This window comes from Mauremys mutica, chromosome 2 (assembly GCF_020497125.1).
Source record: "Mauremys mutica isolate MM-2020 ecotype Southern chromosome 2, ASM2049712v1, whole genome shotgun sequence".
Lineage (NCBI taxonomy): Eukaryota > Metazoa > Chordata > Testudines > Geoemydidae > Mauremys > Mauremys mutica.
In genome coordinates this window covers 146,695,273-146,719,826 of record NC_059073.1, presented here as the reverse complement: position 1 = coordinate 146,719,826, position 24,554 = coordinate 146,695,273, and the positions used below count along the sequence as shown (strand labels likewise).

Below are 24,554 nucleotides of genomic sequence, written 5' to 3'. Positions count from 1 at the left end.
CAGTAAAGCTGCTTCCCCACATCCTGTTGCAGTGGCCTTGGGGGGGCAGAAGCTGCTGGTGGGGGACTAGGCTCACCGCTCTGGGGCCCCACCTGGTCAATGCCGGGCTGGATGCTGTGGTACAGTGTCCTGGTCTCCAGGTGCTCAGGGACCAGCCCGCAGGTGCGGAGCAGGTGCAGGGCCAGGCGCTCTCTTGGGGACCCCAGGTGACCATGCGCAGGGACCTTGTTCTCTGAGACAGGGAAGCCAAGCACAGCAGAGGGACATGGGGCACGGGCTGTGTCCCGCCCAGGGGTCCCCAGCGCCCCGGGAACCTCGCATCCCGCCCAGGGGCCCCCAGCACCCCGAGAACCCCGTGTCCCACCCAGGGGCCCGCAGCGCCTTGGGAACCCCACGTCCCACCAGGGGACCCCGTATCTTACCATGGGGCCCATAGAGCCCTGGGAACCTTGTATCCCAGCCCTGGGACCCTGTATCCAACCATGGGGCCCACAGCACGCTGGGAACCCCGTGTCCCGCCCAGGGCCCGCAGCGCCCCGAGAACCCCGCATCCCGCCCAGGGGCCCGCAGCACCCCGGGAACCCCGCGTCCCGCCCAGGGGCCCCCAGCGCCCCGAGAACCCCGCCTCCCACCCAGGGGCCCGCGGCACCCCAGGAACCCCGCGTCCCGCCCAGGGGCCCCCAGCGCCCCGAGAACCCCGCCTCCCACCCAGGGGCCCGCAGCACCCCAGGAACCCCGCGTCCCGCCCAGGGGCCCCCAGCGCCCTGAGAACCCCGCCTCCCGCCCAGGGGCCCGCAGCACCCCAGGAACCCCGCGTCCCGCCCAGGGGCCCCCAGCGCCCTGAGAACCCCGCCTCCCGCCCAGGGGCCCGCAGCACCCCGGGAACCCCGCCTCCCACCCAGGGGCCCACAGCACCCCAGGAACCCCGCCTCCTGCCCAGGGGCCCGCAGCACCCCGGGAACCCCGCGTCCCGCCCAGGGGCCCCCAGCGCCCAGGGACAGGGTCTGACTTGTCTCTCCTGGGGACTCTGGGCACTCACCAAACTGCCCCAGCAGGAAGGCCCTGCCCATGAAGGTGGCTTTGCCTCCGTCTGCACTGAACTCGGGCAGGGCCAGACTCCTCATCCTGGCAAAGTTCTCCAGTAACTGGGTGGGGAGGAGCTGGTCTCGCCACTGACAGGGGCCAGAACTGGAGGCGAGGGAAGGGAGGCAGCAGGGATCAGGGTGAGACCATGGAGATGGATGCACTATAACCGGCTACCCGGAGGCTGGGCTCAGCTCTCTGACCCCAGGGGGCCAGCTGTGCCGGGAGTAGGACACACTTTGGGGGCATTCCAGGGCTGGGCAGTATTGTCCCCAGAGGAGAAACTGAGGCAGGGAGTGGGGCAGGGATCACCCAAGGGTGACCAGCAGGGCAGTGACATTGCTGGGAGCAGATCCTGTCTCCTGGCTGGTTGTCCTGTGCTCTAATCATGGGCGGGGGCTACTCAGTGATCCCAGTACAAGTAAGGCTGGGACTGGTCTGCCCCTGCCCCCCCTCCATGCTCCTCATCCGGTTCTCACCCCTGCACCCTGGCCCTTCTTACTGCACTCCCATGCTGGGACCCCCAGCGTTCTTCCCATCCCTAACCTCTGGCCCCTTGTCCAGCACAGCAGGCCCCTGCAGCTCCCCGGGGAGAGAGATTTGTGTGGACAGAGGTCCAGAGCCCTGCTGCGGGCTGACCTGAGTACTGCTGGGAGAGGCCAAGGGACCGCACCACTTCTGCAGCAGGGCCAGATAAGTGCCAGGATGCGGCTACCCCCAGTGCCCCTGATCATACTGGGCCCAACGCCCGCTGGGCAGACCCAGGAGCCTGCATTTCCCACCACTCTCAATGGCATCTCAAGGTGGTTGGCTCCTGAGGTGGGGGCACCGACCCAGGCTGAAATCCTCTCGGTGGGGGCTCTGCCCCAGCTCCACAGTCCAGCCAGCAGAGAAAGGCTCCGGCCTTGCCCTGGCTCAGCTGCGGGGTGGCGGGGTGGGGTGCTGGCCACTCACATGCAGTAGGACTGGGGCAGCCCACAGCTGGCCCGGAAGCGGGACAGGAGCCGGTTCTCCAGGTCGATGCTGGTGGCCCCTATCTTCTGGTCGGGGAGGATGAGGTCGTAGTCAAAGAGCGAGATCTGCAAGTCCTTCTCCAGCGGGAGGGTGCACGGGAGCTCGAACACCCTGGCGGGCAGGGCAAAGAAAGGGAAAGCAGCTCGCTCTGCAGCCCGAGGGCTCTTGGCCTCAGCTCCGCCTTCCCTCCAGCCCTTCCACCTGCCCTGGCCAGAGCCCTGGGGTCTGGGGAGACCCAGAGTCCAGGGAAAGCTCACACAGCACAGCGAGTCCCTGGCAGGAGATGGTCTTGGGGCTTTACTGCTCTGCAGCGCGGGGGCTGGCATGGGTCCAGCCATCCCACCTTTGCCCCCTCTGCATGCAAGGGAAACGCACATGGCACAGCAGATGCCGAACATGGGAATGTTGGCAATAGGTTGATGTGCCCTCAGTTTCCCTCTGGGCTTTGTCCGGCTCTGCACTGGTTAGATGCCAGAGCCTGGGGCCCGCACCTGTGAATAGAAGAGGAGGCCTGGACATTCACTCCTACTGAGCACTGCCATGAGGAAGGAGATTCCTCCCTCTCGGCAGGGAAGCAAAGCCCAGCTGGAGGACACAGGAGACAGGCGGCAGGTGGCTGGGGGAAGAGCTGAGCTCACATTGTATGTCTACACTGTGAAACCCCCCCAGCGGCAGCGAGTCTCAGAGCCTGGCTCAATGCACTCGGGCCCACTATCAGGCAATGCTCCCTTTGTTCTGGCCTGTTCCATCCAGGCTGCTCGGTGATGGGCAGAGCTCCGAGAGGGCTGGGCAGGGTTCAGACCCTGAGCTGCCAGCTGGACTTACCTGCCGAAGACAGGTTCCAGGGTGTTGGGCAGATACTGGTCTCTGTCCCCCAGCTTCTTCTTGCCCAGGGTGACCTGCACATAGGGGTCGCACTGCAGGGGACACAGCCAGGAAGGGGCAGTTAATAAACGTCCCCTTAGTGCCTTGCCCTGTTCTTGTCACATCCAGGAATTGGGGGTGGAAGCAGAGCCGGAAAGGGGCTCCCAGGCTGTGTCAGCCGGGCCTGGACACTAGACTGAAGCTTGAGGGGCACAAGCTGATCTCTCCCCGACAGGGCCTGGAACAGGGCAGGCTGGCACATAGACCTGGCCGCGCCCATGGCATCAGTCAGAGCTGGACTACTTGGATAGCAATTAACCCCCTGGAACCTGCCAAGTGCCTCCAGGTGCAGGGCTCTGGATTGTCAGGTTCCTTAGGGTACATCCACACGGCAAACCGCCCCGCTGCAGCAAGTTTCAGGGCCTGGGTCTACAGGCTCGTGCTACAGCACTGAGACCCTTTGCCTCGTCAGGTATCAGAACCCAGGCAGGCAGGTCTACATGGCCACTCAGGGGGTGCTGAAAGCGGAAAAAGACGGTTACTCACCGTTGTAACTGTTGTTCTTTGAGATGTGTTGCTCATATCCATTACATGTAGGTGTGCGCGCGCCGCGTGCACGTTCGTAGGAAGACTTTTACCCTAGCAACTCAGTGGGTCGGCTGGGCGCCCCCTGGAGTGGCGCCACCATGGCCCCGGATATATACCCCAGCCGACCCACCCACTCCTCAGTTCCTTCTTGCCGGCTACTCCGACAGTGGGGAAGGAGGGTGGGTTTGGAACGGATATGAGCAACACATCTCGAAGAATAACAGTTACAACGGTGAGTAACCGTCTTTTCTTCTTCGAGTGATTGCTCATATCCATTCCAGTTAGATGATTCCCAAGCCTTACCTAGGCGGTGGGGTCGGAGTGAGACGTAGCTGAACGTAAAACCGCCGAGCCGAAGGCCGCATCGTCTCTAGATTGCTGGACCAGAGCGTAGTGTGACGCAAACGTGTGGACTGATGACCAGGTCGCTGCACGGCATATCTCCTGGACCGGTACGTGTGCCAGGAAGGCGGCTGAAGAACCTTGAGCCCTGGTAGAATGGGCAGTGAGGTGGCCCGCTGGGACATGGGCCAAGTCATAGCACATGCGGATGCATGCTGTTAGCCAAAAGGAAATCCGTTGAGTGGAGATGGGAAGGCCTTTCATATGGTCCACAACTGCCACGAAAAGCTGGGGGGACTTACGGAAGGGCCTTGTGCGGTCAATATAAAATGCAAGCGCCCTGCGGACATCCAGGGAGTGCAACCGCTGCTCCCGTAGAGATGAATGAGGTTTAGGGAAGAAAACTGGGAGGAAGATGTCCTGATTGGTATGGAAGGCCGAAACTACTTTAGGGAGAAAAGCGGGATGTGGCCGCAACTGAACCTTGTCCTTGGTAAAGACAGTGTAGGGTGGGTCTACGGTGAGTGCTCGGAGCTCGGAGACCCTCCTGGCCGAAGTAATGGCCACTAGAAAAACTGTCTTCCATGAAAGATATAGGAGAGAGCAGGTTGCCAGCGGCTCAAAGGGCGGACCCATAAGCCTGTTCAGTACTAGGTTGAGGTCCCAGGTAGGGGCAGGACGACGGATTTGAGGGTAGAGGCATTCCAGCCTCTTTCAGAACCTAGCGACCACCGGGTGAGAGAACACAGAGTGCCCACCCTCGCCGGGATGGAAAGCGGATATGGCCGCTAAGTGGACCTTCAGGGAAGATATGGCGAGGCCTTGCTGTTTAAGGTGCCAGAGGTAGTCTAGAATGACTGGAACGGGGACCTCCGAGGGCGCAAGAGTCCTTGCAGCACACCAGACCGAGAAACGCTTCCACTTGGCCAAATACGTGGACCGAGTGGAAGGTTTCCTACTACTGAGCAGGATGTGCTGCACAGGGGCGGAGCAGCGCAACTCCGAGGTGTCTAGCCACGCAGGAGCCACGCCGTGAGGTGGAGAGCCGTGAGGTCCGGATGGCGGAGATTGCCATGCTCCTGGGTTATAAGGTCTGGGCAGAGGGGGAGGGTGATCGGTGGGGACACAGAGAGGCTGAGCAGCGTGGTGTACCAGGGCTGCCTGGGCCACGCTGGAGCAATCAGGATCAGATGAGCCCTGTCCTGTCGGAGCTTCAACAGAACCCTGTGAACTAGTGGGAATGGGGGAAACGCATAGAGCAGTTGATGCTTCCACGGAATGAGGAATGCGTCCGAGATCGATCCTGGTGAGTGGCCCTGGAACGAGCAGAATGCTTGGCACTTCCTGTTCGCGCGTGTCGCGAATAGGTCCACCTGGGGAAAGCCCCACTTGCGGAAGATCGCATGGATAATGTCCGGTCTCATGGACCACTTGTGGCACAGGAAGGATCTGCTCAGCCGATCCGCAAGAGTGTTCCAAACTCCCGGGAGAAAGGATGCCACCAGGTCGATCGTATGTGCTATGCAGAATTCCCACAACTCGATGGCTTCTAGGCAAAGAGGGGAGGAGCAAGTCCCTCCCTGATTGTTTATGTAATACATGGCCGTTGTGTTGTCTGTAAAGACGGAGACACAACGGCCTGACAGAAGCTTGAGGAATGCATGGCATGCTAGGCGAACCGCTCTGAGCTCCCGCACGTTTATGTGAAGGGAGAGTTCCTCTGGCGACCACAGGCCTTTGGTGCGCAGGCGGCCGAGGTGGGCTCCCCAGCCGAGGGATGATGCGTCTGTCGTCAAAGACAGGGTGGGCTGCGGTGGACGGAATGGCAACCCCGCACACACCATGGAGGGGTTCAGCCACCAGTCGAGGGATCGAAGCGCACTCGGCGTAACGGTGACTAACGTGTCCATCGTGTCCCTGCCTGGACAGTATACCGAATGGAGCCACGACTGAAGAGGGCGGAGTCGGAGCCTGGCGAATTTGGTGACGTACGTACACGCCGCCATGTGGCCCAGTAGAGCGAGGCAAGTGCGGACCGAGGTCGTGGGAAAGGCCTGAAGGCTGCGGATGATGGTTGCCAGCGCCAGGAACCTTGGCTGAGGCAGACAGGCCTTGGCTAGAGTGGAATCCAAGGTGGCTCCTATAAAGTCCAGCCTCTGAGTGGGAACCAGGGTGGATTTGTCTATGTTGAGCAGCAGGCCGAGGCTCGTGAACAGGTCCTTTGCCACTCGCACATGCTCCCTGACTTGTTCCCGGGAGGCTCCCTTGAGGAGCCAGTCGTCCAGGTAGGGGAACACATGGATCTCTTGACGACGGAGGTGGGTGGCCACCAGCGCCATGCACTTCGTAAACACTCGAGGGGCTGTGGAGAGGCCGAAGGGAAGGACCGCAAACTGAAAATGCCGATGGCCCGCTACAAAGCGGAGGTATGGCCTGTGCGGAGGAAAAATGGCTATGTGAAAGTAAGCGTCTTTCATGTCGAGGGCAGCATACCAGTCCCCGGGATCCAAGGACGGGATAATGGTCCCTAGGGAGACCATCCGGAACTTTAACTTTATTAGGAATTTGTTGAGGCCGCATAGATCTAGGATAGGTCTGAGACCCCCTTTTGACTTGGGAATCAGGAAGTAACGGGAGTAAAACCCCTTGCCCCATTCCTTCCTTGGCACCTCCTCTATTGCTCCGATGTCGAGAAGCGTTTGGACCTCTTGTAAGAGGAATTGCTCGTGAGAGGGGTCCCTGAAGAGGGACTGGGAGGGAGGGCGGTAAGGCGGGGTTGAAGCAAACTGGAGGTGGTATCCTTGCTTCACGGTGCGCAGGACCCAGATGTCCGAGGTCAGGTGGGACCACGCAGGGAAAATATAAGAGAGGCGGTTGGAGAAAGGAGGGAAAGGATCCTGAACTGGAAGTGGTATGCTGTCCCTGGGCGCGCCTTCAAAAGGACGACTTCGGGTCCGGTTGCGGTTTGGAGGGGCCACGATTTTGGAATTCCCGGAATTTAGCCATTTCTGCCCAGGTGTTATAATCATAGCGACTCAGCAGAGCATGCTGATTCGCTACGCGCAGCTGCAAGGCGCCCGCCGAATACACCTTGCGGCCCAGAAGGTCCATCCGTCTGGCCTCCTTGGATTTTGCAGCGGGGGCCGGCTGTCCATGGCGCTCCTTATCATTGACGGACTGGACCACCAGGGAGGAAGGAGGAGGATGCATATACAGGTACTCATACCCTCGGGATGGCACCATATATTTATGCTCAACTCCCTTTGCCGTCAGCGGGATAGACGCCGGCGATTGCCACAAAGTATCTGCCTTAGCTTGGATTGTTTTAATAAATGGCAGAGCCACTCTGGTGGGCGCGTCAGCCGCCAGGATGCTGACGACAGGGTCCTCGACCTCTGGGACCTCCTCCACCTGGAGATTTATGTTGAGGGCAATTCTCCTGAGGAGGTCCTGATGTGCCGCAAGGTCTACTGGGGGCGGGCTCGAAGACGATGAGCCAGCCACTGCCTCATCCGGCGAAGAGGAGGACGAGACGCCGGGGGCGAGGGCATCCTGTATCTGCTCCTGGTCTTGTTGAGGCTCCTGCTCAAGGTGCATCGGTGAGGTGGATGCCTGAGCTAACTGGATGTCCGTGCCAGCTGGCGGAGGATGACTAACCGTAGCCTCAGGGGCACAATGCTCTGAAGAGGTGGCCCGCGAGGGAACCAGAGGAGCACCTTGGGCCTGATGGTATGCCCATGGTGTCCAAAAGGGCCACTGCTGAGCACTTTGCTCCTGGGAATGGGCTTCCTGAAACAGGCCCTCCGGCACATCCACTTCATGGTCCTGGGAGTAGTAACTTCCCGCTTGGGACGAAGCCGACGGATGTCTGGAAGGCCACGGCGGAGCAGAGAGGCCTTGGGCCAATGTTCTCACCGATCTGGTGCTCTTCCGCACAGGGGATAGGTGCCGCGAAGAACTCCGGTGCCGAGAACGAGACCGGGACCTACGACCGGCCCAGTACCGGGAGGTCGACCGGGACCTGGAGCAGCGGTGTCGGGAGCGGCTCCTGGGAGAGCGGTGCCGTGAGCGGTGCCGGGACCGTGAGCGGTGCCGCGGATAATAAGACGGCGACCAGGATGGAGAACGGTGCCGCGAGACTGATCGGCGCCACACCGTGGAGCGGTGCCGGGACTGCGACCGACGTGAAGAGCGGGAACGGTGCCGGGACCTGGAACGCCTGCGGGACCGCAATCGAGAGCGGTGCCGGTCAGGAGCGCTGACAGCCGGACGAATCAGGGCTGGCTTCCCGATTGACTGGACTACCCGCACCGGCGGTGCCGGGGGTGGCAGCGGTGCCGGGTCCGACAGCGCGATCAGGTCCTTCGCCACTGCACAGACCTCCTGCGTGGTGCTGGGGAGACATGTGCCGGACTCGACGGCCCTTGGCGGACCGGAGTTGACGGTAACGGCTTAGCAGGTGTCGTGGTGGCAGCAGGCACTGGGCGGTGCGACGGAGCCGTGCCCTCGTGCCGCGCTTCGGGCGGTGCCGGAGCGGCAGGGGTCTTAGCCTTCTTCGCTCTGGGAGAGAGCGAGCGCCTCTGGCTTGACTTGGGAGCCGGGACGTCCGGTGCCGGGAAGGAGTGGGCGCCCCGGTGCGGCCCGGTGCCGAAGAAGAACTCCTCGAGTCCGATAGTGGCGCACTCGGTGCCGAGGATGGAGGGGTAAGAGTCGCCTCCATAAGGAGCTGTTTAAGTCTAATGTCTCACTCCTTTATAGTGCGAGGCTTAAATGACTTACAAATCGAGCACTTGGCAGATAAGTGCGACTCGCCAAGGCACTTCAAACAGGAGTCGTGCGGATCTCCTGTGGGCATTGGCCGATGACAAGCCGAGCATGGCTTGAATCCTGGGGAGCCGGGCATGTGCTCCGGCCCCGGTGCGGGGAGGGCCTAAGCACTGAACCCGACTAAACTCACTAAAGACTAACTTAACAATTAAGAATTAACTACACATATCTAAATTCCAACTAATCTACAACTATATACACAAAGAAAACTACGAGAATGCTAGGGAGGTGGAGGTCAGCTAAGCTGCACTCCACTGTTCCAACGACCGACACGGGCGGTAAGAAGGAACTGAGGAGTGGGTGGGTCGGCTGGGGTATATATCCGGGGTCATGGTGGCGCCACTCCAGGGGGCGCCCAGCCGACCCACTGGGGTTGCTAGGGTAAAAGTCTTCCGACAAACGTGCACGCGGCACGCGCACACCTACATGGAATGGATATGAGCAATCACTCGAAGAAGAACCATGTGTTTGGCTGTTATTACTACTTCAAGCCAGGGGGTGCTTCTGGACCCCCAGCACCCCTAGTTCCAGCATCCCTGCAGCTACTGTTAGCACTGTAGTGACCCCGGATCTGAAAATCTTGGACGTGGCTTTATTAGGGCACTGTCGATACTCTTCCAGGGCAGCGCGCCAGACTAGGGAGCTTTGTCCCGGTGCCACAGGGAGTGGGTGCTGGGTGGGGAGGAAGCAGTGTGCAAAGCGGGTGAGAATTGGGCAATTACCAGGCCATTCCTATCCTTTGGTGGGAGGTTAAAGGCCCGGACGATGTAAACCCGGAGCAGACACTTCTGGGGTTGGCTTTCGGGCAGCTCCTGGAACTGGCGCGGCGGTAGTGGGGAGCTGGGGTCCTCCGGCAGTGGGTAGATCTGGAAAAGTCCCTGCAAACAAACCAATCCACATGACTCTTAGCTGCTCAGATACTGGATTGATGGAGTCTTGTCCCCCGAGCATCTGGGGCCCATTCCCTTTTGGGAACAGCACTACTCATATTGTTGTGCTCAGAGACCAGAGAAGACAGGGGCTGGGTACGGTGCCAGCGGCTGTGCTCAGAGACCAGGGCTGATGGGGGAGGGTCACGGTTCCGGCTGGCATGCCTGGCCCTGGGTGGCAAGTGTGACGGGTTTCCTCTGGGGTGCCACTTGGAACTGGCATACCACTGAGCCCGCCTGACCCACCAGCCCAGGCTTCCTTTCACACTGTACTGTTGAGACAAGCCCTCAAGCCCCCTCCAGTACACATACACCCAACTGCAGCTTCACACACAGCTCAGCTAAGGAGCTGCCCAGTACTCAAGTGCCCACCCCCCTCTGGAGGGCAAACCCCAAATTGTACCGTCTGACGCTGCACAGAGAACTGTACAGCGTAAGCTCAGGAAATTCACCCCCTCCCTCAATGTGGAGAGAGAGATGCAACAGCTTTTTACTCCCCAGTTAGGAATTCCACACACTGGGCTTTCGACAAAACAAAATCAAATTTATTAACTACAAAAGAGAGATTGTAAGTGATTCTAAGGGACAGCAAACAGATCAAAGCAGATTACCTAGCAAATAAAGCCAACACACAATCTAAGCTTAATATACTATAGAAACTGGTTATAAGCAGCACATTCTCACCCTAAATGTTGTTTTACGCAGATTGCAGAGACTTGCTTGCAGCTTAAAACTCCAGATATTCCTTTCACAGGCCAGACACCAGTCTCCCCCCTCCCCCGCCCCCTGTCTCTTTATTTCTCAGGTGTTTCCAGCAGCCTTCTTCCATTGGGGGGAGGGGTAGTGAAGACGGAACCAAGATGATGTCACTCCCCTGCCAGAAATAGCTTTTGCACATGGCAGGAACCTTTGTTCCCATGCCAGACAGTGGAAAAACACTGGTGTTCCAAGATGGATTCCAGTACCAGGTGACTTGGCCACATGTCTCTTAGGGCCATAGCAACCATGAGGCAGAGGCTGGTTGTTCCTCAGGAAGCCGCCCCCCCGTGGGAGATTAGCATCTTCTAAGACCTATTGTTCTCTCTAATGGCTCTTCCTCACAGCCAGCCATCTAGACTGATTGCATTCTGTCTGGTGGGCGTTCCCCAGGTGTAAACACACTTGTAATAGATGCCCAGACAATATTCCTAACTTCAGATACAGCAATGATAGATGCACACAAATAGGATAATCATATTCAGTAAATCACCACCTTTCCAATGATCTCTCACAGGACTTATTTTGTATAAAATACATCATAGTTATGCCATAAGCTTATCATAACAATCTCTCTGTGAAGAATATGGGGGTGTAATGCCATGGCAGGGTCTGGGAGCATTGTACTCTGTAGATGGCACACACAATGCTGGGTGAAGGCTGAGCATTTGTCACTAGACCTCAGCTGACCAGCCCCTTTGCTCCCCCGTGTCCAGCTCCTCTGACGGCTGGGCGCAGAGACACTGGGCTGCTGAGGGGGAGCTGCTGGGCATAGGACCTTGTTGATACACCCTGGGAACTTCGCAATGAAACCCACAAAAGGCCAAACACCTGGTTCTCACCTTGAATTCCCCGACCACCAGGGGGTCTTCATTGGCCTTCTCCTGCACCAACCCACGGTACAGCCTGAAGGTCTGGCAGAAATCCTGCAGGCCCTGGAACTCCGGCACAGCCTCCAGCTCACAGTTATAGACCTGCCAAGGAACCACAGGCTCAGGGACACGAACAGCTCGGTCGTGCAGAGTCTATGCCATGGGGTCAGCGAGGGCTGGTACTGAGCCGGGGAGGAACAGGATGTGCCCTCAGGGTGGATCCCCCAGAGGCAGATTTCTCCAGCAGCAGGAGCCTGGACTGTCCTCCACTGTCACCGCTGTGACTGACCAGGCTAGCAGGGGGTGCCCAACTGGCCAACTGTGAATGCGTCATACGCCCCATCCCACTAATGAGAGATCCATTCTTAGCTGTGCTTGTAAGGCAGGGGGTCTGGGTTCTCTCCATGAGGCTGCTGAGAAGTCCGGAGCAGCACAGTCACAAGGACACGTATTTGTTGCAATATTTTACAGTCTTATAGAGCCCAACCTACTGGTCTGGGAATTACTGGTCCCTAAACCACTTCACCCGTCACAGAAATGCAGCCACTTCTGGGGTGGAGCATGGCAGCTGTATAAAGGCAATGTAAGGTTCTGGACAGGGAATGAGGAAGGACATGGCATCCTGTTTATGTGCCAAGGCCTACCTGGCTGAGAGCATCACAGCCTCTCCAGGAGCCTCCGCCAGCCAGGAAAAGCCCAGCTCTGATTCCCCACAGAGCTCCCAGGACAAGGGGAGAAATAGCCCCCTTGCCAATCTGTCTGAGAGCCAGACCGGGGCCAGCCTGGCTGGCTGTGGGGAACCCTCTGGCCTGCAGAAGGTAGATTCCACCTAGGTCAGGGCAGTCGTCATCCCCAGAACAGAGGGGAGACACCTCTCTGCAACCCCCAGTCCAGGTTCGACCATGTGCGACCGCCAGCCAGGCGCACACCTTCAGGCTGTCCAGCCCTGTCTGCAGGTAGTCTCCGCTCTTTGCCAGATCCCCCGTGGCAGCATAGAACTTGCTCCACCAGTCGACACACTCCTCCTCCTCCTGGGGAAGAATGGAAGGAAGAGCAGCATGAGCCTTGCTAACCAGTGGGAAATGCAGATGTCTCTGTCACACTGCTGCTGAGAGCTGCTATCCAGGGGTGGCTCCAGGCACCAGCGCAGCAAGTGCGTGCCTGGGGTGGCAAGCCGCGGGGGGTGGTCTGCTGGTTGCTGTGAGTGCGGCAGGCAGGCGGCTTTCGGCGGTGCACCCAGGGGTGAGCTGGAACTGGTTCGCACCGGTTCGCTCGAACCGGTTGTTAAATTTAGAAGCGGTTTTAGAACGGCTTGTTAACTGGCTTCCTTGCAAGGGAAGCTTTGATGGGTTCTGGCCGGGAAGCGTGTAATTCCTCCTCCCGGCCGCCGGGGGGCGCTGCGCTGCGCTGCGGGAGCCATGTGAGCTGCCTCCTGGCCCGGTTGCTGCTGCTCCTTGGACCTCTGGCCCTGGGGCTGCTGCCTGGTGAGTCCCCTGGGGGCTGCTCCCAGCCGCTCCCCGTGTGTGAGTGTCTGCGTCTCCTGCCCACAGCCCCTGCCCACAGCCCCTGCCCCTGCCATCCCCTGTCCCTGCCCCAGCCCCTGCCCCAGCCAGCCCCTGCCACAGCCGCCCGCAGCCAGCCCCTGCCCCTGCCACAGCCATCCCCTGCCCCTGCCAGCCGCAGCTAGCCCCTGCCCCAGCCCCTGCCCCAGCCGCCCGCAGCCCCTGCCACAGCCAGCCCCTGCCCCCTGGCACAGCCACCCGCAGCCACCCACAGCCAGCCCCTGCCCCTGTTCCTGCCCCTGCCCCAGCCATCCCCTGTCCCTGCCCCAACCAGCCACAGCCAGCCCCTGCCCCAGCCGCCCGCAGCCAGCCCCTGCCCCTGCCACAGCCATCCCCTGTCCCTGCCCCTGCCAGCCGCAGCCAGCCCCTGCCCCAGCCCCTGCCCCAGCCGCCCGCAGCCAGCCGCAGCCCCTGCCACAGCCAGCCCCTGCCCCCTGGCACAGCCACCCGCAGCCACCCACAGCCAGCCCCTGCCCCTGTTCCTGCCCCTGCCCCAGCCATCCCCTGTCCCTGCCCCAACCAGCCACAGCCAGCCCCTGCCCCAGCCCCTGCCACAGCCGCCCACAGCCAGCCCCTGCCCCTGCCCCTGCCACAGCCATCCCCTGTCCCTGCCCCTGCCAGCCGCAGCCAGCCCCTGCCCCAGCCGCCCGCAGCCAGCCGCAGCCCCTGCCACAGCCAGCCCCTGCCCCCTGGCACAGCCGCCCGCAGCCATCCCCTGCTCCAGCCAGCCCCAGCCACCCTCTGCCCGCAGCCACTCTCTGCCCACAGCCATCCACTGTCACTCTCTGCCCACAGCTAGCCCCTGCCCACAGCTGCCCGCAGCCACCCCCTGCTACAGCCACTCTCTGCCCACAGCCACCCACAGCCAGCCCCTGCCACAGCCACCCACAGCCACCCTCTGCCCGCAGCCGTCCACAGCCACCCGCTGCTAGCCCCTGTCTGCATCACCTACCCACAGCCAGCCCCTGTTGCAGCCAGCTCGTGTCACACTCCCTGCCTCCAGCTAGCCCTGCCCCACGCCCCTGTCTGCAGCCAGCCCCATGTCCACTGGTGCCCTGCAGTTCTCAGGGTAGTAACCCTGCACACCTGCTTCAATGAGGGGGGGCAGGGAGCAGCTGGGACCCACACATGTGCACATCCTAGGGTGACCAGACAGCAAGTGTGAAAAATCAGGACAGAGGGTGAGGGGTAATAGGAGCCTATATAAGAAAAAAACCCAAAAATTGAGACTGTCCCTATAAAATAGGGACATCTGGTCACCCTAGCACACCCCAAGGGAGTGGCGGGGACTCACACATGTGAAAAGGAGCTCATTTCTAGTTCAGGCCCATCTTTTTAAAAAAGAACTTTAGGTAGGGTTAACATACATCTGTATTTTCCTGGACTTTTCGGTTCTTAAATTGCTGTCTGGGCGGAATTTTTTAAATTTAAAAATTCCTCCCGGGAAAATACGGACATATGGTAACCCTATTGGTACAAAAAATACATGCTCTGGCACATCCCTTAAACCAGAACTTTATAGAGAACCGGTTGTTAAGATTTTAGCAGCTCATCACTGGGCGCACCTGTGGGAGGTCCGCTGGTCCCGCAGCTCTGCAGCGGGGACGCCAATGGCGCGGCACCAGTGGACCTCCCGCAGGCATGCTGCCCAATCCATGTGACTAGCAGACCGCTCACAGGCACGCCGCCGAAACCTGCCTGCCTGCCGTGCTTGGGGCGGCAAAAAACAGAGCCGCCCCTGCTGCTATCCCACTGGGCACAGGGGGCTGCTGGTCCAAGTTCCTTCCTGACCCCTCTGTGAAACCCACCTTCTCTGCTCTTGGTGTTGTTCGAAGCCACGACTCGGCAGCCATCCTGCTCAGCATCTGCAGAGATGAGGGGAGACAAATGTGTCATGGCCAAGAAGTTTAATACACCTTGTGACACTGCACCCCATATTCCTCACAGTGATGTTATTATGATATGATTATGGCATAATTATGGTGCATTTTGTACAAGATGGGTCATGTGAGGTGTCACTATAAAAGTTACGATTTGCTGAATATGATTACCCTATTTGTATGCATGGATCATTTTTGTATCTGAAGGTATGAATATTGACTGTGCATCTATATTTCAATGTGCTGTCTCTGGGTGACACCCACAACTAGCCTTTCTCGTACAACAATGAAGAAGCCAGACAGTGCTGATGGCTCATCAGCAAAGACAGCGGGCCCTGGAAGAATTTAACCTTCCTGGAAATGTTCCAGACAGCCTGTAAGCAATGGCTGCTGTGACTCAGCAAAGTATGCAAGGGCATATGACCAGACCACATGACTCTGGGCTCCATTTTGGGGTCTCTGTATTTTTCCACAAACTGGTCTGGGAACCAAGTTTAAAACAAAGGGTTCCTGCCATATGCTAAAGCTATATAAGGCAGGGAGTGACATCACCTGTTCTTCTTCACTCCCCACACAAGAGGACTCCTGGAAACACCTGAGGAACAAACAGGGCTGGCTCTAGACCCCAGCGCGCCAAGTGCGCGCGTGGGACGGCATTTTGCCAGAAGGGCGGCAGGCGGCTCTGGCGGACCTTCCGCAGTCATGCCTGCGGAAGCTCCACCGGAGCCGCGGGACCAGCGGCCCCTCCGCAGGCATGCCTGCAAGAGGTCCCCTGGAGCCGCGGGACCGGCGCCCGGCAGCGCGCCCCCTGCGGCATGCCGCCCTGCTTGGGGCGGCCAAATTCTTAGATCTGCCCCTGGGAACAAATATTGAACTGGGGGAAGTGCTGGACCCAGGCACAAAATGGGCAATGACTGCCTAGGAAGGAGTACCGCGGAAAGGGATCTGGGGGTCAGAGTGGATCACAAGCTAAATATGAATCAAAAGTGCCACACTGGTGCCAAAAAAGCAAACATCATTCTGGGATGTATTAGCAGGAGTGTTGTAAGCAAGACACGAGAAATAATTCTTCTGCTCCACTTTGTGCTGATTAGGCCTCAGCTGGATAGCATTTCAGGAAAGAAGTGGACAAATTGGAGAGAGTCCAAACATCAACAAAAATGATTAAAGGTCTAGAAAACATGAGCTATGAGGGAAGATTGAATAAATTGGGTTTGTTTAGTCTGAAGCAGAGAAGACCGAGAGGGGACATGATAACAGTTTTCAAGTACATAAAAGGCTGTTACAAGGAGGAGGAAGAAAATTGTTCTTAACCTCTGAGGACAGGACAAGAAGCAATGGGCTTAAATTGCAGCAAGGGAGGTTTAGGTTGGACATTAGGAAAAAGTTCCAAACTCTCAGGGTGGTTAAACCCTGGAATAAATTGCCCTGGGAGGTTGTGGAATCTCCATCATTGAGGATTTTTAAGAGCAGGTTAGACAAACACCTGTCAGGGCTGGTCTGGATAAGACTTAGTCCTGACTTGAGTGCAGGGGACTTAATTAGAAGACCACTCCAGGTCCCTTCCAGTCCTACGATTCTATCTTCTTCTATCTTCTAAAGGGATTTTTAGCCTGTGTATGAAAACCTGGGGAACCCAAGATGCAAAGCAAATACAGCTTGTGCCTTAAGAATCTGCCAGCCTGCTTGTACCATCACTCAGGGTGAGAAACTGCTAACTCATATCCAATCTATCTAGTATGTTCAGCTCAGTTTGTGTTTTTGTTTTAGTTCTTATGGTAATCTACTTTGATTGGTTTGCTATCACTTATAATGACTTAAAATCTATCTTTTAGTAGCTAATAAACTTGTTTTCTGTTTTAATCTAAACCAGTGTGCCTTGGGGAAAATCTCAGCTTGGTTAACACAAGTGTGCATTGTTCTCTTCACATTGAGGGAGGAGTGGACTAGGTATTAAACCCATATACTGGCCATAATGTGAACAGGGCAGGATGGTACAGCTCTGGGGTCCTAGGCTGGAGAGCTAGGGGGCGGAGTTGGGCTGCAGTCTCTCTACCGTCGGTTCATGCAGCGGCCGGCCAAAGCCTGCACGTAATTGCAGCTGGATGTGTCCCTGCCTGTGTGAATGCTGATGGGAGTGTAGGATCCGGAACAGTCTGCAGTTGTCACTGCAGCACAATGCAAGAGGGAGCCCAGGCTGGACAGACAGAGGGCTTAGTGGCACCCCAGTTCCCGGTTGCACCCGGGGGGACCCGTCACACACCTGATCAGCTCCTGCTTGGCCCACCACATGCTGCCCCTCTGCTGGGCTCCTGATGGCTCAGGACGTGACCCCCCGAGTCCCATGGAGGGCTTCGGAGACATTCTAGGAGCCATCTCACATCTCTCTAGTAAGTGGAGGACTGGGCAGGCCAGCTGGAGGTTCTGCAGGGCCCTTGTGGGGAGTGGTAACCCAAGGGAGGAGTATGGGTATAGGGTACCTTTTCTTGCAGCTGGCATTTTGATAGTTAGCTTTGGCAGGGCTTTACCAGCACCTGTGTTAATGAGCCAGGCTAAGCAATGCTCATATGAACGGTCCGGTGTTATTGTACAGAACAGCTCTGTAGATAGGTCACTGCAGTGGGGGCCCACATGGCTGAGGGAGCCAGCATGGATAAGCAGGAGTGTCCTGGTGCTGGCTGCATTTTCAGCTTCCTGGAGGAGGGGCATCTGAGCAGCTGCTCTGGCTAGAGGCTGTCTGGAGACCATCCCCTTCCAGCTGTCATCTGAAGTCCAGGTGAAATTTGCTGATTTGATCAGCGAAATACCTGACCTTGATCCGAGCCTCCCTCCCCTCTAGCATACATGGGTTGGATTTTTATTGGTAAATGTCAGTAAACGCCTTTTCCACTGTACACACGCAAACTGACGATTTTTTTTTTCCACGGATAGTAATCGAAATGTGCAGTTAGGCAAAGTAAGGGAAACGCTGCTTGGGACCATGCTGAGTTTGATTTCAGGAGATTGACATGGTGTATTTTGACTGGAGATGTTGACAATTTGTGTTTTATTGGCTATGAAGCTTTAATTTTTGGAATTTCACAATTCAATTACAATCGATTCTGTCAAGCCTATACCCAGACAACCCTTCCTTCTGTCCAAGCAGCTCACAGTGCTTGACGAGCATTAAGGCATGAAGCCTCACAAACCTCCCCCTCCCATGAGGTAGGTCAGTAGTATCGTAGTTTTACAGGTGGGGAAACTGAGGCACAGAGCATGGCCAGCACTGGTCCAAAGTTGGACATCAAGTCTATGGCAAAGCTGGGTATAGACCCCAGCTCTCCTGGCCTCTGTCCCCCCTGCTCTAACCCCTAGATGATACTGTCTCATAGGGCCCTTTAGGGAGAGCCCCTCAGATAAGTTAAAGGCTGGCTATGCGAGCACAAAGCGAATGCACCTTGGAGTGAGGTGCAGATGTGACATCATGGGATGCAGCACGGGGCTTCCTGCTAGAACTGCAGTGAGGGGAACCCAAAGGGTTAAAGCAGAGCTGAGGCCCGAGTCACCCCGCGCTGTGTCTGCACTGAGGTCAGTGGTGCTGGAGCAGGAATGCCCATGGCACCAGGGAGTAGGAGGTGAGCGCTGCAGAGAGGGGACCCAGCAAGCAGATGGCTCTGGGCTGCTGGAGAGTAGCACTCACCTTCGCGAACTTCCCCTTGGGAGCCACTGCGCAGGGCAGGGAAGGGAGGGGGAGAAAAGAGACATGAAATTAATGGCAACATCGAAATAGCCCCAGGTTCCCTCTCAGCTCCGAAAGCGTGAATGGTTAGGGGAGGCTCTCTGGCCTGGCTAGGCCGGACCGGCTGCATGATCACACTGGGCCCATCCGGCCTGACCGTCTAGGAATTAGCCCTTTAATGCCACAGATGAGGAACAGAAACTAGGATTCCTTATGCTTACTGTGGGGACTAGACTCAGCCACTAGTCACTGCGTAACCTTGCCACCGCTGGAGGTCAGGAGTCAAACTGGACTCCCGTGAGGGGTCAGTGTGGTTATTCAGAACCCAGGTCCTAGATAGCATTTCTTTACATTGCAAAAGTAACCCAGCATTTAGCACCTGACAGGCACGGCTCATGGGAAGCCAAGTTTTCTCACAGGCAGGCTGTTCAAAGCAAGGACTGATTGGCATTGGCACCACTGTGTGTGGGGAGCTCAGAGCTGGGCTAGCAGGAGGCTGGGGCTTGGGAGCGAGGGCCACTGGCAGAGCTGTGGGGCGGTGGGTGGGCCCCCCACGACTGGAATAGCACAGGACTGCGGATCCCAGCTATGTTCTCACTAGGAATACATCTTTCTTTAGTTTTAATGTTGGGGGATGTGCAGTCCTGGCACCCCAGCGTGAAAAGATTCCATGGGGCAATGTGGGAGGGGGGTCTGCAGCATTTCTGTGTTAGAGCACACGGGCACCACACTGGAGCCTGGCCCGGCAGAGCCAATGGTTCCAGACGGCTGGCTCTAGTGAAATGTGGGGTTTGGCCAAATAGTTCCAGAGGAGAGGGTCTGGCAGTGACAGATCCCGAGGTCCCTGCCAGCAATGGGAGAAAGACAGTGTTCCCCAGAGGTCCTGGGAGCTGGGCTGGATGTGGGGTATGGTGAGTGGGATTCATTGATTGGCCTGTACCTGGGGGTGGCAGGCTGGGATGGTGCCCCTCTGCGGACGGCTCGCACATGTACCGGCGCAGGGATCTCACGCTGGCCTGGCCCACCACTGGCTTATACCCAAACTCCCGGTTGTCCACGACCTTCAGCTCGATGGGGGGCATTAAATCTTCTTCCATGGGCAGGTGCTGTGGGGTGGCAAGCAGGTCCATGAGCTCCATGGGGAGGCAACAGAAGGAGCAGGCAACTGGGCCAGCACCTAGACACTCAGCCATGGAGCCCTGTATGGACAGACAGACAACGCCGGCCATAGGGCTAGAGGTGATGTGGGTCGGTGGGATCAAGTGGTCACTGGAACTCTCCAACCATCTCCGACTCCTAACCCAGGCACGTAGGCAGGCAGGAAGGGAAGTGGCTGAGAAGCAGTGGGTGGAACTGCCCTGCCCCATGCTCCTGCCCTGCTCACCACTCTCATGAGGAAGACATTGATTGGGAAGTTGGGGTTCTCGTGGAGGTCTCTGATGGGAGCTGTCTGGATGGCCTCTCCTCCACACTCCACCACCAGGCTCGGTGACATGACGCTCAACAGGTTGTAGCTCTGCAGGCCTCGCAGGCCCCAGGCCAGGATCTGGAGGAGAGGAAGAGGTGAATGGTTTGGTTGTACCATGGATGGATGTCATGAAGGAGGGGTAGGCTGGGCTGATTCAGCACCAGTCCCACTGGCAAAGACACCAGGGTGAAGCTGCCGATGTGGCTCTGTTTCAGAATCAGAACAGAGCTTAGAAGCCAGCTGGGCTAGAAACACTCACTGGCCAAGTGCCCTGGCCAGCCCCTGAGTGTATTGGACACCCAGCAGGGAGCTGAATGGGCTGGACTGCTCTGGGGCCCAGAAGGCAATGGAGGGGGTGGACTGCTCTGGGGCCCAGAGGGCGATGGAGGGGCTGGCGACAGTGGCTCCCCAGCACAAACTCCCACCGATGTCCTGCCTGGCCAGTCAAGGTGGTGGGTGAGAAGAGGGCAACACTGCAGCCAGTGTTGGTGTCAGGCGGAAGGGATGATTCTGAGTGACAGGAGAGTTACAGTCAGGAGTGAGGGGCTGGGGTTAACCAAAGGGAGAAGCAGGGTGTGGAGGGAAGTGACACGGTGACTAGACTGGAGGGGCAACCTTGCCCCGGCCCCCAGGCGATGAGCAGGGCGGGACTTCCTGGGCACTTCCATCCCCATGCTGATGAGGAGCAGCAGCCTGTCCCCTCAGGAGGGGAAGCACCTGCAGGTCATTGGGGGCCATCGACCTCTACCCAACGTGCTGGTCTGATCTTCGTAGTGCTGCCTGCAGCAGTCCCCAAGCAGGATGCCTCCCAGCTCCATCCCTGCTGTCCCCCAGTCCCTGCTGGCTAGGCCTTCCTGTGGAGTAGATAGTGGCTGACGCCCAATGGCATGGCAGGGTCTGTGGCAGTAACAGGCATCGCAACGTGCCCTCCGCAGCAGATGCTTGTTTCCTCTTCCCACCAAACAAGCTGCTTCTGCCCTGGAGGCCACGTGAGCAGAGGGGCCCTGGCTGTCACCCTCACCTCAATGGCCATCAGTCTCAGCGTGGGCCGGATGCCGCTAGGGATGACGTAGATCCCGTTCTTCCAGGAGGGGGCGGGAAGGTGGCCTGGTGCACCATCCTGGGAGGGGAAGGACAAGGCTGTTGTGTGATGCTCTGGCTTGGCTGCACTAAGGCTCTTTCTTTGTACAAAATGGACAGAGGACTTTTATGCCAGGGAAGGACCAGGACTGGCAGCCAAGGGCAATTCCTCTGGCTTCCACATCATGCCCCATGCTAAAGTGACCCCTCCAGCCCTCAGGGACCCTGCTACATAGGCCAGGGGGCTCAGTCTCTGTTGCTCACCATTCCTGGGAATGCCAGCAAGAAGATTGAGGGAGAGCTTAGCTTTTGTGTTGGAGACACCTGTTCGGTTGGAACTCTCCTGAGATTCTCCATCAGGATGAGTGATGTGATGTCTGCCAGTCCCGGGGCATCTCATCCGTCCCCCGCACTAGGGCAGGACCCACTAAACCCTTCAAAACCGCCAGTGACGGGGATTCCACAACCTCCCTTGGAAGCCTGGTCCAGAGCTCCACTTCCCTTAGAGTTAGAATGTTTTTCCTAATATCTAACCTAAATCTCGCTTGCTGGAAACTAAGCCAATTCCTTCTTGTCTTAACCTTGGTGGCCATGTAAAAAAGATGGTTACTCACCTTTGTAACTGTTGTTCTTCGAGATGTGTTGTTCATATCCATTCCAATTAGGTGTGTGCGCGCCGCGTGCACGTTCGTCCGAAGATTTTTACCCTAGCAACACTCGGTGGGTCAGCTGGGTCGCCCCCTGGAGTGGCGCCGTTATGGCGCTCAATATATACCCGTACCGACCCAACGGCCCTTCAGTTCCTTCTTGCCGGCTACTCCGACAGAGGGGAAGGAGGGCGGGTTTGGAATGGATATGAGCAACACATCTCGAAGAACAACAGTTACAAAGGTGAGTAACCATCTTTTCTTCTTCGAGTGCTTGCTCATATCGATTCCAATTAGGTGACTCCCAAGCCTTACCTAGGCGGTGGGGTCGGAGTGAGATGTCGCAGAATGTAGAACTGCTGAGCCAAATGCCGCGTCATCTCTGGACTGTTGTACCAATGCGTAATGTGACGCAAAGCAAGCGACCCCTGCCCCATGCTTCGGAGGTGTGAACCGAGGACCAGGTAGCTGCACGACATATCTCCTGGATGGGTACATGGGCCAGGAAGGCGGCAGATGAAGCTTGAGCCCTAGTAGAATGGGCAGTGAGGTGGCTCATCGGAACGTGAGCCAAGTCATAGCAGGTACGGATGCACGACGTCACCCAAGATGAAATCCTCTGGGAGGAGACAGGTAGGCCCTTCATTCGGTCTGCCACCGCAACGAAGAGTTGGGGCATCTTTAGAAAGGGCTTTGTTTGTTCAATATAAAAGGCAAGAGCCCTACGGACGTCTAGGGAGTGCAGCTGCTGTTCCCGGCACGATGAGTGCGGCTTCGGGAAGAAGACCGGAAGGAAGATGTCTTGATTGATATGGAAGGCCGATACCACTTTAGGGAGGAAGGCCGGATGTGGTCGCAGCTGTACCTTGTCCTTGTGAAACACTGTATACGGGGGGTCCACAGTGAGGGCCCGAAATTCGGAGACTCGTCTTGCTGATGTAATGGCGACGAGGAATGCTGTCTTCCAGGACAGGTACAGCAGCAAGCAGGTGGCTAGCGGCTCAAAGGGAGCACCCATAAGCTTGGCTAGAACTAGACTGAAGTCCCAGGTTGGGGTGGGACGTCGGACCTGCGGGTACAAACGTTCCAAGCCCTTGAGGAACCTCAAAACCATGGGGTGAGAGAAGACCGAACGGCCACTCTCCCCTGGGTGGAAGGCAGAGATGGCCGCCAAATGCACCTTTATTGATGAGACTGCTAGGCCGAGTTATTTCAGGGACCAGAGGTAGTCCAAGACAGTAGGAACTGGTATCTGGGTGGGGACAGCGTTACGCTGAGCGCACCAGCAGGAGAAACGCTTCCACTTGGCAAGATATGTCAACCTAGTGGAAGGTTTCCTACTACCCAGGAGTACGTGTTGTACCGAGGCAGAGCAAAGTAAGTCGGACTGGCTTAACCACGCAGCAACCATGCTGTGAGGTGAAGAGACTGTAGGTCTGGGTGGTGAAGTCTGCCGTAGTCCTGAGTTATGAGATCCGGCCAAAGTGGTAGGGGGATTGGGTTGGCCACCGACAGGTCGAACAACATGGTGTACCAGTGCTGCCTCGGCCACGCTGGAGTGATCATGATCAGGTAGGCCCTGTCTCTGCGGAGCTTGAGCAGGACCCTGTGGACCAGCGGGAACGGTGGAAAGGCATAGAGTAGATGGTTCGTCCACGATATCAGGAATGCGTCTGAGAGGGAGCCCGGGGAGCGACCCTGGAAGGAGCAGAACACATGGCACTTCCGATTCTTGCGAGAGGAGAAGAGGTCTATCTGGGGAAACCCCCACTTCCGGAAAACAGAATGGAGGACGTCTGGACAAATCGACCACTCGTAAGCCAGGAAGGATCTGCTGAGGCGATATGCCAGGATGTTCTGAACTCCTGGGAGAAAGGACGCTACCAGATCGATTGAGTGGGCTATGCAAAAGTCCCAGAGCTGCATGGCCTCCTGACAAAGGAGGGAGGGGCATGCTCCGCCCTGCTTGTTTATGTAAAACACGGCCGTTGTGTTGTCCGTGAACTATATACACAACTATCAGTAAAGAACTACGAGTAAGCTAGGGAAGTGGAGATCAGCTAAGCCGTGCTCCACTGTTCCAACGACCAACACGGGTGGTAAGAAGGAACTTGGGTTGGCAGGGGTATATATTCAGCGCCATAACGGCGCCACTCCAGGGGGCGACCCAGCCGACCCACTGAGTATTGCTAGGGTAAAAATCTTCCAACGAACGTGCACGCGGTGCGCACACACCTAATTGGAATCGATATGAGCAAGCACTCGAAGAAGAATAGCTGTATACAGTGTTGTTGCAGCTGTGCTGGTCCCAGGATATTAGAGAGACAAGGTGGGAAAGGTCATATCTTGTATTGTACCCATTCCTGTTGATGAAAGAGAAGCTTTCAAGCCCAGGGCTTCAGCACTGGGAAAGGTTCTCTGAGTGTCACAGCTAAAGACAAGATTGAACAGGTAGTTTAGCATAAATAGCACATATTCTAAGGGATCCCTGTAGTCACAGGACAAAAAGGGGGTAAGTGGGTTACAGAATTGTAGAGTTAGAAGGGATCTCAAGGGTCATCTAGTGTAACCCCCAATAAACTATTAATCCAGCATTTTATTAAGTCTTAATAAAGACACTGGATTTATAGTTTATTACAACAACCTGTAACCCACTGATCCCCCTATTTGTCCTGTGGCTTCAGGGGTGTTAGGCCACTTCACCTTGAATGGTCCATTCGAACGTGTGCTAACTGCTTACGCTGAGCTATCTATTCAATCCTGTGTTTAGCTGGGACACTCGGGGTGCCTTTCCCATGCCCGGGGATGAGCTCTGTGCGGCTCAACAGCTTGGCTCTCTCGCCAACAGAAGTTGGTCCAATAAAAGTTATTACCCCCCCAACCTTGTCTCTCTAATGGAAGACAGTCACCATCTTCCTTATAAC

General features: G+C 57.3%; 1 protein-coding gene across 6 annotated transcripts in view; it reads right to left on the bottom strand.

Moving 5' to 3' along the window:
* Window positions 1–24,554, bottom strand: part of LOC123364456 (myoferlin-like) — a 75,763-nt gene that overhangs the window by 13,731 nt on the left and 37,478 nt on the right. For 4 of the 6 annotated variants that reach the window (XM_045006616.1, XM_045006615.1, XM_045006618.1 and 1 more), the window contains 12 exons: window positions 20,925–21,023; window positions 19,820–19,981; window positions 19,376–19,541; window positions 18,397–18,422; window positions 14,646–14,702; window positions 12,205–12,306; window positions 11,246–11,377; window positions 9,441–9,596; window positions 2,923–3,014; window positions 2,038–2,208; window positions 1,040–1,188; window positions 93–232 (listed from right to left, as the gene is read on the bottom strand). In XM_045006616.1, the coding sequence (XP_044862551.1) occupies window positions 93–232; window positions 1,040–1,188; window positions 2,038–2,208; window positions 2,923–3,014; window positions 9,441–9,596; window positions 11,246–11,377; window positions 12,205–12,306; window positions 14,646–14,702; window positions 18,397–18,422; window positions 19,376–19,541; window positions 19,820–19,981; window positions 20,925–21,023 (1,452 nt within the window). The remainder of the gene's footprint in view (window positions 1–92; window positions 233–1,039; window positions 1,189–2,037; window positions 2,209–2,922; window positions 3,015–9,440; window positions 9,597–11,245; window positions 11,378–12,204; window positions 12,307–14,645; window positions 14,703–18,396; window positions 18,423–19,375; window positions 19,542–19,819; window positions 19,982–20,924; window positions 21,024–24,554) is intronic. The other 2 variants (XM_045006617.1, XM_045006619.1) reach the window with 2 other exon arrangements.